The sequence below is a fragment of the Elgaria multicarinata genome, chromosome 11, assembly GCF_023053635.1.
Source record: "Elgaria multicarinata webbii isolate HBS135686 ecotype San Diego chromosome 11, rElgMul1.1.pri, whole genome shotgun sequence".
Classification (NCBI taxonomy): Eukaryota; Metazoa; Chordata; class Lepidosauria; order Squamata; family Anguidae; genus Elgaria; species Elgaria multicarinata.
In genome coordinates, this window is record NC_086181.1 from 32,606,470 (window position 1) to 32,618,898 (window position 12,429).

The 12,429-nt window shown below is 48.3% G+C and overlaps 1 protein-coding gene across 3 annotated transcripts; it reads left to right on the top strand.

The window, feature by feature from the left end:
• The first annotated feature begins 912 nt into the window (after window positions 1-912).
• On the top strand, window positions 913-5,089 carry FIZ1 (FLT3 interacting zinc finger 1). Of its 3 annotated transcripts, none has more exons than XM_063138218.1 (2): window positions 913-1,105; window positions 3,329-5,089. In XM_063138218.1, exon 2 carries the CDS (start codon window positions 3,345-3,347, stop codon window positions 4,791-4,793), a length of 1,449 nt encoding a protein of 482 aa, XP_062994288.1. In that variant the 5' UTR covers window positions 913-1,105; window positions 3,329-3,344; the 3' UTR covers window positions 4,794-5,089. The 3 variants fall into 3 exon arrangements, with proteins under 3 accessions (XP_062994288.1, XP_062994290.1, XP_062994289.1); XM_063138220.1 differs by lacking the exon at window positions 913-1,105 and adding an exon at window positions 1,553-1,734; XM_063138219.1 differs by lacking the exon at window positions 913-1,105 and adding an exon at window positions 2,522-3,033.
• The last annotated feature ends 7,340 nt before the right edge of the window (window positions 5,090-12,429 follow it).

A 12,429-nucleotide genomic window follows, 5' to 3' on the forward strand; every position in this document is an offset into this window, starting at 1 on the left:
CACCTTCATTTACAGTTGCTACCTAATTTCCTCCCCTGGTAGGACTCCTGTGCTTTCAACACGTGTGCGAGAGGCTGAAATTCCCCACATAAGGCTGAAGTAGCAGGAGCTTGACCTGTTGAATTTCTGCCAGTTCAGGCAGCAAGAAATAATAGCCCTTTCCGGTTCTGGGATCTCAAAATCTGTAGTTGATGAAGAAACACTGTAATCACTTATCCTTCCTGCATTTTCGAAGACAAAATTTTAAAAAGAGTCCTCTGCCCCTTTCCCCTTCTATACTTCCTTCCCTCATTAATGATGGCACTTCTTTGAGGCTTCGTGCTTTTTTCTTTTTTGCCTACAGTAAACACAGTATTTCGCTGATCACACAAATCATAGCATTCCTCTATCTCTTTCCCTTCGTTTTTGTTTTAATTATGTAGGTCAAAACGAAAATTTGGCGCCTCCTTGAGAGCAAAGCACGGACCGTCAACCTTTTTGCCCACAACAAATATGGCGGATTTTAAAAAAATTTGTTTGGACTGTCCTGGTAACAATAAAGATGGTGTCTTTTTTCCGTGCTTTGCTTGTTGCCCAGAGAAAATATGGCGGCCCCTTGCCCTTTCCTGTGCCACAGTAAAGATGGCGCCCCCAAATGATTCCGTTGCTCGCCCTCTGAAGACCTACACCATTTCCTCGAGTTAAAATATCAAGACTCTCCTTAATTTTTCAGTGAGCTTTTTAAAAGTGAGCCTAACACCTCCTCCAAAGCGGAGTAAATATCGCATCATCCTTCACCTCAAGCTGCCCATACCAAAAATGGCGCCTCGCGCAGGCTCTAAGCCCCCTCACATGCCCACAGTTAGGATGGCGATGATGTGACCGTTTTTACTCCTCCTCCCCCTCCTTGCCCGCAGAAAAGATGGGGGCGGAGTGGGGGGTGGGGTGTCCTGCTAACTTCCAGAGGGGCTGGATTTGAGGGTGGAGGGGACAGACTGTCGCAAGAGGTCAACACCTCACCCGCACCATCTGACGGCTTGCTACTTTGGGGGATGGGAGAGGCTTTGCCCCCTCACCCTGAAGAAGTGACTCCCTTCCACTAAAATGTCGGCACCTATAACAAGTTGTGAGTACCGGGGGGTGGGGGGAGAGCAGGAGGGGATTTGGGATGGATTCCCATCAGACTTGTAAGAGGAGCAGGGGGACAGACACAGACACACACACACACCCCTTCCAGTTCCCAAATACCTGTTTAGCATTCCGGGGGTGTGTGCCAAGTAGGTCATGCAGGTGGGGATGATAAAGAGGTCAAGAAAGGGATGGGCAGGTAGGACGCCTGGGTTCGTTAGGTTGGGGGCAGATGGCAGAGTTTGTAGGGTCAAAGTAATGAAATGCTGGGAGCCAGGACTCCTGGGTTCTCTTAAGGGTGCATACTCATGATCACTTAACGCAGATTACTTATTCTCAGCGCCTCTAACTCCTTGCTTGTAGTGAAGAGGGGTAAATGGGTGAATATTTTCCACAGTGCATGACTATGGATGATGTGATACATGCATCGATTATCATGATCTCAGAACTTGTGCTGCAGTAGTTATTCTGGATCCATTAAGAGGGTGTAAGCATGTGATCCGGTTGTGCAGTGAAGGGAGAGATTAGAATTATATGGGCGATGCTGGGTCTTTGGGGTTCGCTTAGAGTCTCCACTAGCACAGAACCCAACTTCCGCCTGTTCTTCTACCTCAACCTGCCACAAAGGTAAACTAGCTTCACAACAAACTGTCAAAAAAATGTCAGTAGAAGCTAACCTTTCACCCAAACATGCATTTAGGTGCAATTTAAAATTCACATACCATTGTAGTTATTCCCCACCTGGTTTTGTACACTATATTTATTTATTTATTTATTTATGGATTTTTATGCCGCCATTCAGCCAAAAAAGGCTCTCACGGCGGCTTACAAAAGTATTTCTTGACAATCCCTGCCCACAGGCTTACTATCTAAAAGACATGACACAAAAGGAAAGGGGATTGGGAGGGAGGAGGAGGAGGAGGGGGGAAAGGAAAGCAAATTCAGGCACTACAATCTTAGTTGGAAAGTTCAGCAGTTACAGTTGACAGCAGGAGGGAGGGGGCTCTCAGCTGGAGCTGGACCCAGGCACGGTGGAGAGGTGCCTGGCTGCTGCTTCCTCCCTCACTGGTGGCCTCTGCAGTGACAGTTGGTAGCAGGAGGGAGGGGGCTCTCAGCTGGAGCTGGACCCAGGCACGGTGGAGAGGTGCCTGGCTGCTGCTTCCTCCCTCACTGGTGGCCTCTGCAGAGACAAAATAAAAAATATATAAAAGCAGCAAAAAACTCCTGTGCTCTATAAATAATGTTCTTCTAACCCCCCTGAGCAACTTCTTGTAGTACTGCATCTGCAGTTGTTGGGGTGTGTATATGAACGGCTTGCACATGGAATATGGCTGAGAATTAGGACTTCAGGGATTGGGGGGGGGTGGAGGGAAGCTAGGATAGAACGGCTTAGCATAGGGTAGGGTGGTTAGAGCGGGGACTGCTGGATGCCTTGAAAGGGAGTGACTTCACTTCGTAGCTTTAGGCTGCAATCCTATGCACACAATCCAGGGAGTTAGTCCAATTGAACTGCATAGGATTTACTTCCCAGTAGACATGGATAGGATTGCACTGTAAATCTTGTAAACACAAACCTGGGTCTCCTCACTCTGTCCCTAAAGGACTACTGCCAGGTCCCCAAACACACTTCTGTTCAAGAAAGTCAGGAGCTGCAAACCTCATGAAGTTTTTGAGCATGTCAAATCCCTCTGTGGTACTTTGCTGCAGAAAGGTAATGGGTTTTTTTGTTCGTTTGTTTGTTTCAACCCAATGATACTGATTGGGAGCTCAGATGGTGATTTCCCTGAGGTCAACTGACCCGTTATGGCTGGACACAGATTTGAACCTGAGAGATCTCCCACATTCCTTATACTGTCTGCTTCTCATCTGGGATTGAGAAGATTTGAGAATTCCCAAAAGCCTTTGACCTAGATCCTATTTCTGAAAGTAAAAATGAACCTGAACCTTATCTTAACCAACCTGTCCTGAATGGCTTTGTAGTTTGTAGTGTGAAGAGCCATCTTCGGATATGTGCTCAATAATTTACGGGCAGATTCCTACCATTCCTGCCCTAGCCTGTTGTGTGTGTGTGGCCTGGAGCTGTTCGCTTTGCAGGCATCTTCTATGCTAGTCTCTAATGGCCTGGATTGTGTGGTTGAATCTTTATGTACAGTGAGGATTTGAGTTCAGTGGCTTTGGGACCTCTGTTCAGGTCCCTGACTCTCTTCTTTCTGCTCCCCAGAGGCACCATTGGGTAGATGGAGAACTGTGATGAAGAGTGGCCAGAAGGCCAGCACTCCCTAGAGCCTGCGGATGGTGTTCGGGCCTCCAGTGGAACTGTGGAAGAGTGTGCGGTTCTCTACTCGGATGCTGAGGACGACCCATCGCTCCTGACTGACAATGGGGCAGGCGCCCGGGCCCCCTTCCACTGCTCCGAGTGTGACAAAAGCTTCCGCTACCGCTCGGACCTGCGCCGCCATTTTGCCCGGCACACTGAGCTGAAGCCATTCCAGTGTCCTCATTGTGTCAAGAGCTTCAAGCATTCCTTTAACTTGGTGAACCACATCCGGAGCCACACTGGGGAGCGCCCCTACCGCTGCACCATGTGCCCGAAAGGCTTCCGGGATTCCACAGGACTCCTCCATCACCAGGTGGTGCACACCGGCGAGAAGCCCTACTGCTGCCACGTCTGCGAGCTCCGCTTCTCCTCCCGCAGCAGCTTGGGCCGCCACCTCAAGCGGCAGCACCGGGCTTCTCCTGCTGCTGCCGCTCCTCAGACCCCCACCCCCCGCTGCCTGGCCTGCGGCAAAGAGCAGAGCCCTCTGGGGCACCTCTGCAGTGCCGGGCGAGGCCGGGCCGCCCCCTTCGGCTGCGGGGCCTGTGGGCGGCACTTCCAGCTGGCGTCTGAACTGCGCCGCCATTGGCTGGCCCACACTGACATCAAGCCCTTTAAATGCCCGGACTGCGAGAGGGACTTCAATGCCGCATCCTTGCTGGAGCGCCACAAACTCACGCATGCTAAGGACAGGCCCCCACCGTGCCAGATCTGCACCGAGAAGGTCCAGCAGAGCGAGGGGGTGCCGGAATTGCAGGGCCTGGGAGAAGAGCAGAAAGGGGGGGAGCAGAAGGAACAGGCCCCGCAACACAGCAGAGGCTGCCCAACCTGCCACCCTCCAGACACTCGTCCCCCCGAGACCCTGTACCAGTGTGAGTGCGGGACCTTTTTCGCCAACGGCAACACCCTGGCAGCTCACTTGACCGCCCACGGCGGTGAGCCCTCCTTCACCTGCGGCATATGTGGCCAGCCCTTTGTGAACTTGCAGGCCCTGGAGGAGCACCAGTTGAGCCATGCTGTGTCCACCTCACCGATGCCGGGCCCGGGCAGCGAGCTCGAACGCCACCTTTTGCCCCCGCTGGATCTGCGGACATTCCCGGCCCGGCCCGGCAAGAAACTCTACAAATGCAGCGAGTGCGAGAAGTACTTCCGCAGCCCACGGGATCTGGACCGTCACGTCTTGGTGCACACCGGCGAGAAACCCTACCAGTGCACCGAGTGTGGCAAATTCTTCCGGCACGAGTGTTACCTGAAACGGCACCGGCTGCTGCACAGCGGCGAGCGCCCTTTCAAGTGCACCTTCTGCCACAAGGGCTTCATCACCTTGAGCAACCTCTCCCGCCATCTCAAGCTGCACCGTGGGATTGACTAGCGGGGCGGGGGGACCCCAGTCTCATCAGAACAGCCTCCCCCTGCCCCATCCCAGCACTGCTCTCCTCTACCTCCGCCCCACAGTGGCAGCCAGAGGCGATCCGGTTTCGGAGATGTCACTCTGCCTGATGTTGCGCTTAGAACTTCGCTTGCCCTTGCTCTTCCCTCCTGGTCTGTTACTGTAGGGCAAGGACTCGCAACCGTGAAATGAACCGATCAAAAGTATTACTATTATTTACTAATGTTCCACTACTGTTAATAGAGTGTATTGCACATGCGTGGCAGTTATAAAGTCTTTGAGTGTGTGGGGGTGGGGTGGGGTGGGGAGAGGTAATTGAGCTTTTGGGATTCACACCCATCATATTCCAGGGCCAGAATGAAGAGGTGCCAGGAAATGTGCCCCTCGGGCCAAGGCATGTATATCCGAGTGAGCCTGACTATGCCAAAGTGGCTTTGTCCCAGATAGCTGCAGGCTCATAGTAGCTCCCAGAGTGTGAAGAAGGTCTCCCAGTTCTCATGCGAGATGCAATCTCCTCCCAATGCATGTCAACCTAGGCACTGAATCAGGAGATATGTTACTAACTCATCCCCATCACTACGCAGCTGCTGCAATGCAAGGATTCTAACCTTGGTGTTAAAGGCAACACTGTTAGCCAATGGAAACATAGATTTCCAGGAACCTTATGCCATGACGTGGCTCTGTTCCTTTCCTTCTCATCCCTCTGCCCCTGGACAAGAGTGATCCAAATTAAGTGAGATTTCTGCCTTTCCCTCCCAACTCGAAAGGCATGTTGTCATTGCAAATATGAACTGGCTTAATTGCCAGGACACCTGTTCTCCAAAGAATTTTGGGCCTTGTAGTTCTGTGGTATGGCGGAGGGTGGATCAGAGAAATCTCAGCACCTTCACAAAACTACGTTTCACAAGGCTGTTTTGGGACAACCTGGACCACTGAACCACTTTAAAATACATATAAGCTTGTAGAATAACTGTATACGTTATTTACCAGGAGGCTCAGAAAGGTTTTAAGTTGAATTAGGGACGTTCACTGTTATATTTGAGGCCCTTTTTGCTTCACATCTCTGATATTTCTGTCCGCATACATTTTTTTTTAAAGAGCAGGGATCATACCCTTTAAAGAAATGCACATGATTGGCTTAAAATCACAAGATTTTAACTACAGAGGTTGAAGTGCTTTTAGCTGCGCTCTGATTTTTTGGCTTTGGTTCAAAGGCTGTTGTTTTGTTTCCAGAGATGCTATTTGCAATTATAAGGACTAGATTTTTTTTTAAAAAAAGAAGCTGCTACAATCATCATGTTTGGGTCATCACTGGGTGGAGCAAAATTGCCTTGAAGACAACAGGCTGCCTGCAGGTTGTGTAGTAATCGCGTCTCATGTAGGCCTCTAAGGTTAAATGGGGTCCTGCAGCTTCACGTAACTTTTATCTGTAGGCTTTCTAACTTAACAACATTAAATCAAGCACTCACTTTTTATCGTGGGAGATGGGTTGCTTCTTATTAGACTGTCTGCTTGTTTTACTTCTGCTTCCTTTCTTCTGTCCTCATAATATGACACCATTTCTCTTGGTTTTAACTTGCCAAGCAGAAGCATTTTTTTAAAACAAATTCACTATTCATTCCTAAAAACTAGTTGAATGCTAAAGGGATGCACTGCCTTTGATATTAAGGCTCCAGCCGATGAACAGGTTTGATCTTCTGTATCAGGCAACATTTAACAAAATATTTCAGCGAAGAGATCATTTGGAATGTTTAAAAAGATAGGGAGGAGCCTGGATAAATTTCTCCTTCATAGGCTCAGTTCAGACAGCATGTTTCTCAGCAGTGATTTTAGAACTCCACAGTGGTGTTCTTACACCACCATTGAGAAATGTGTTGTCTGGCGGGGAAACTCCATGCAGTGGTGTGGTGTTTTTTTTAAAAAAAATACTCCACGCAGAATATCCACACTGTGCAGAGGAGAGTTCCTGCACAACCGTTGGAGTTTTCCGTGGCGTTGAGTTGACTTTTCCCACTGGCTACAGAGTTCTCTGGCAAGAGCGGCGAAAGGAGCAGGTGCTGCTCTAGGAGAGCCACGGGGATTGGTTTTTTGCAGCAATGGCTGATGGGATACCATCAGGAGGACTGGGTCAGGAGAGAGGGCGGAGGAACTGTTAGATGTCGTGATGTTTTTACTCAACTCCGCAGTAGCTCAGTCACACAACAGTGGAGTTAGAACATGTTGTGTGGGGAGTAACCCCTAGGAATTCAACCTGAGTGGCGTTTCCACACTGCGTTGACTAATGTATATTCTGAACTGAGCCATACTTGGCTATATGGGGTCTGGAGTTGAGGAGGCTCTTGGGTTGGGCTAGGCTTGTGTGTCTCTGTAGTCTCCAAAAACTTTGAGCTTATGCAAGAGTTGGTAACATCTCAGGAAGACCTGGGTCTCTTGAGAGCTTGGAAACCACATAGACGTCTTTCATAGTCAAATAAGCTATCTGAAAACAAACTGGAAAAGAAAAGCATCTTCTGGAAGTAGAAAAATTGGGATATAAGATGGGGTGGTCAATTTTCCAGTCCTACACATGAAAATGAAAACCAAGGTAACCACAAATGCCCTAACAATGGATTAAAATTCCACTACAGAGAGAAATGTCTGCCCTCTCCTACATGGAATTATTTACTGACAAATAGTTGGGTCTTACTCTCCTTTTTTTCTTTTTTGTTTGTTTCTTTAAACCCTTGGTAGGTCCTTGAAAATAATCTAATAAAAATATGTTCCTGACCAAACTCCAGTTCCTTATCTTCTGTGGAATGCAAGCCGCCTGGCTGGACACTTTTCTACAGCATGTGTGTCTGTGTTATGGAGAGCAAGGTTATCCTAAGGTACAGGTAGACTGGTCTACTTTTCAGAAGACAATCCTCTATTTGAAGAGCTGTCCAGTCCAAGACTGGTTTAAAGAAGGGAGAGCAGCAGGGGCCTTGGAAATTCCTACCTACAGTTAGCATCTGGACATCAGATTGAGCAGGTACACAGGTCATAGTCTTTGCCTAAATGGATTGCTTAAATGGATCTGTACGGCGAATCTAAAACATCTGGATCCAGCCCGTTGGTTGGAATGCACACTTCAGTTAAAAACGTCTCTGCTCTGAGCACATGATGTTACCTTATACTGATCCACGCCATTGATCTACCTAGACCAGTATCTCTGATAGGCAGGTTCCAAAGGGGTAGCTGCGTTTGTCTGCTACAGCAAAACCAAAATGGATTCATTTATTTAGGGTGCTATTTTATGCATGTTTAGACCAGGGTGGCGGGAATCCTACAATTTCCAGCATACTCCAGCCCCTTTTTTCAGCATTTCCTAGACTCTGTTCCAAGATCAGGAACAGAAAGTGCTGGAAAAAAAATGGAAGGGGGTGTTGTATATTGTTAGCAAAAGCTAACTTACAGTCATCTTTGGAGCTAATCGTATACTGGGAATTTAGGTATTAGTGACACCCCAGTGGATATGTATATATTGGGCTTTGAATACATGTAATATAGAGGACCAGTTGTATTATTTGCGTGTGTCCAGTAGGACATGATTTGTGTGGTTACAGCGAAAGCATGAGTTGTACCCATGCGCTTGCTATTGGTGGCAACTAGTGCTCTATGCAAAAGGCTTGTCAAAATCCTCCACCCTATTTGCGGGTATAAATATGGTGGGTACCATTTCAATGAAATTTTCAGTGGGGAAGAGAAATTCCCCAACAATTTCCTGGGAGTCGGGATTTCTTTTTTCCTAATGTTTTTGTCTGACGCTGGCAGTCTGACCACCATTTTGCATCCTCCACAATATCCTGGACCTGGCATCATTCTGGGACATTGGTGGTGGCAGCGTGTGTGTGGCGTGTTAAAACTATTTTAAAACAACAACAATGGTGTAGAATATTTGGAGAACGCTCTACAAATTGGCATTCACACAAATCTTAGAAAGCTTTTTGGAAAAATGTCTTCTGAGAAATTTCAGCTCAACTTGAATCGCAACCATCCCATGGAGGAAGATAGCATTCAAACAGTATTTAAGGGAATAGTACTGTGTGTGCACAACGTTGTATGCGGTTGAACAGGAGGTAAACTTGTCGTTTAAGCAGGCTGTGCGTTGTGATGGCAGTTGCGTATGTGGGCTTATGCATGCCTTCACCAAGTGTGGGCTAATTGCCAAGTGTGTGTCATGCTTGCACTGTGCTGTATGCGGTGTGCATTTTCTCTACAAGAGCATCAACAAAAAACAAAACAACTATTTGATCATTTTATTAGTACATCTACGTCCCATCTTTTTTCCGTTATGGAATTCAGTGTGGCATTTGTGAGGTTTCCCGGGCAGTTTCTCTTTCCAGGAGCCATCCCAATCTAGACCTTAATTCTAGCAAGGTGGCTACTTAATTTTCTCTCAGGGATTGCCCTGGGACCATCTTTTCTTTACCATCATTATCAAGTCATGAAAGGCCTAAAGACTCCTCTGTCTCTGTGTGTTTGTTGCTAATGCCCTGGGCAAACTGCTAGTGTGCCAGCGATTGTAGGCAGGCAGACACTTACCTGATTGTAGGCATTGTAGGCAGGCAGACACTTACCTGAGGTGGCTATTAGACTGGGGAAGAAACACAGAGGCTGCAGGTCAGTCTTCCCCAACCTGGTGCCATCTAGATGTCTTGAACTACAACTCCCAGCACTCCTGACCATTAGCTATGCTGGTTGGGGCTGATTGGAGTTGAAGTCCAAGACCTTTGAAGAATGCCATCTTGGGGGAAGGTTGCTGTAAACTACCTGCATGGAGCGGGCTGTCATGAGATTGCAAAGTTGTGTTCTCACGCTGCCCTTGTTCAGCGTGCAGAGCTGGCCCTGCCATGTGCATTGATGGTGCTATGTAAATAAATATAATCATTAGGCAGAATGAGAACACCTCAGGCAGCAGATGATAGGAATGGCAGTAAGGTGTTGGAGAAGGGAACTATGAACCATGCAGCCTGCCCTACATTCCCTATGCTAGCCTGCTGCCTTCAGTTGCAGTGGTGGACCTTCTCCCATTGTGTGTTGGAAGGAATATTCAATTGCCTGTCCATTTGGCTTTTGTACATGGAATTAGGATGACCATATGAAAAGGAGGACAGGGTTCCTATGTATTTAACAATTGAAAAATAAAGCGAATTTCAGCAGGTGTCATTTGTATGCCTGTTGCATCTGGTGAAATTCCCTCTCCGTCACAACAGTTAAAGCTGCAGGATCCCTGCCCTCTTTACCAGATACAAAAGAGGGCACTGCTCCTGCAGCTTTAACTGCTGTGATAAAGACAGAATTTCACCTGGTGCAGCATGCATACAAATGACACCTGCTGAAATTCGCTTTATTATTCAACTGTTAAAGATACAGGAACCCTGTCCGCCTTTTCATATGGTCACCCTACATGGAATGGGAGGGGGCGCCATCTTGTTCATTGCTCCTTGCATCGAAATGTATTGTGAGTATGGAGAAGGCTTCTACACCCACCCATTGGGGGCTGTCCAGATTGCGGATTGGATTCAGATTTAGTCATACTCACAGCAGACCCATTGAAATGAATAGGACTGAAGTTAGTCGTGACTAACTTTAAGTCCCATTGATTTCATTGGGCTTGCTCGACGGATGACTAATTCTGGATCCAACCCTTGATCACTGCAGCCCATGCTGGTGCCTAGGAGAGTGAAGATATTTGATGGAGCGGGGCGTGGTGGTGGGGGGGCGCAAATGGGTGTGTTTCCCAAGGACGACGTATGTTCTCGCGCCGCCGGCTGCTCCCACCGCCCTCGCCGCTGACGCCCCCAGCCCAAGCGCCTCCCCCTTAGGGCGGCGGAGGCTGCGGATCCAGGTAGGAAGGGGAGCCGTGCGAACAACCGGGTGGAGAGGTGGGCGGCACAAAGGTGCTCATTTCGAGGGGAAGGGACAGATCGGAGGAAAGGGATTCGTGAGTGTCTCGCTTTCGGAGTGAAATGATGCTGGAAACAAAGCCTGATAGATAATTGGGGTGCGAGATGGGGAGGGGAGGGGAGGGGAGGGGAACCGATTGGAGATGCGCCCCCAGGTGGCATCCGCATACTCCAATAATCTCAACCCGCCTGAACCCTGAAGGCCTGGGAGGGCCAAACCTCTACCCTCCTCTCACTTTCCCCAAGCTTTGGGGGGAAAGAAAAGACGAGGTGGAGTTCAGGGATGGGGAGGAGGAACCCGGACAAGCCCCCTTCCTTCACCTGAGACTGTCAAGGAAACCAGGAATTCTGAACCACCTCTCCAAACCCACCAGACCGTACTCTTTGATCGGAGGACCCCAGAAGCCTTGTGACTTTCCCCCTCTCTGCAGCCCGCCTTTCATCTCCCACTCCGCCCTCAATTTGATCTTTACAACAACCCTGTCAGGTCCCAAAAGCAACAGAGGCATGTGGCACTTTCAAGATGATCAGATACCACATAAGACTTTGTGTTGATTTTGCTACTCTCCCCAGTCTGACACTCTAAAGGTGCAATCCTGTGCATATTTAGAGGGAGAGAAAAGGCCTACAATCCCAGCATGCCCTAGCCAGCCATGGCTGGCTGGGGCTTGTTGGGAGTTGTAGGCCTTTGTTTCTGTCAAAATGTTCCTTAGAATTACACCCTAACCCAGCTTTCCACAACCCCAGTGTCTTCTAGATGTATTGGACTGCAACTCCCATGTTCAGCTGGCTGGGGATGATGAGAATTGCAACCCAACACATCTGGAGGTGACTGAGTGAAGAAAGCTGGGTTAGATTATATCACTCCTGTATTAAGCCCTCTTCATTGCCTATCAGTTTGTTTCCAGGCTCAGTTCAAGTGTCGGCTTTGACCTTATTCATTCATTCATTCATTTATTCCTAGGCTGCCTGACAGCCAAAGTTCTCCAAGCTGGTTCTCAAAACCAAATTTAAAACCATAAGGTACAAGAACACATAATGAAATCCTATATAATACACTAAAAAGTTTAAACAGAAGAAAACTGGAGTAAAAAGCAATGCAAAAGCCAGCAGAAGTGCTAGGATCTTAAAACACACCAATCACATTTTTAAGGGGTATGTGGCATTCCAGTGGTGGGTGGAGCCAAAATACCAAACAGAGAGGTGTAGATTTAGCTTAAAGCTGATATTGCCAGTAACTAACCCTTAGGCGAGGCAATCCACTCTTTTGGCATGGGGGAAAAACTGGGCAAAATATTTTTCTCTCTCTCTTTCTGACACCCTCTCTCTCTCTCTTTCTGATACCGCCTTCTCTCTTTCTCTTTTTCTGACTCTCTCTCTTTCTTTCTCACAATCCCATTTCTCTCTCTCTTTTTGACACCTTTTTCTCTGTCTCTCTCACATTCCCCTTTCTCTCTTTCTGACACTCCCTTGTCTCTCTCTCTCTCTCTCTCTCTTCCCCCACCCCCGATACTCCCTTTTCTCTCTCTTCTGACACCCTCTTTTCTGTCCTCCCCTTCTTTCCCATCCAGTGGGCTACCTGGGTAGAGAAAGGATGCTCTTGGCAGAGGTCAGTTCCTGGATAAGAGTTTGCCTGGCAGCTCTACGTTCCTTCATGGAAGAAAGGCAGGGAATATACACACACAAATCGG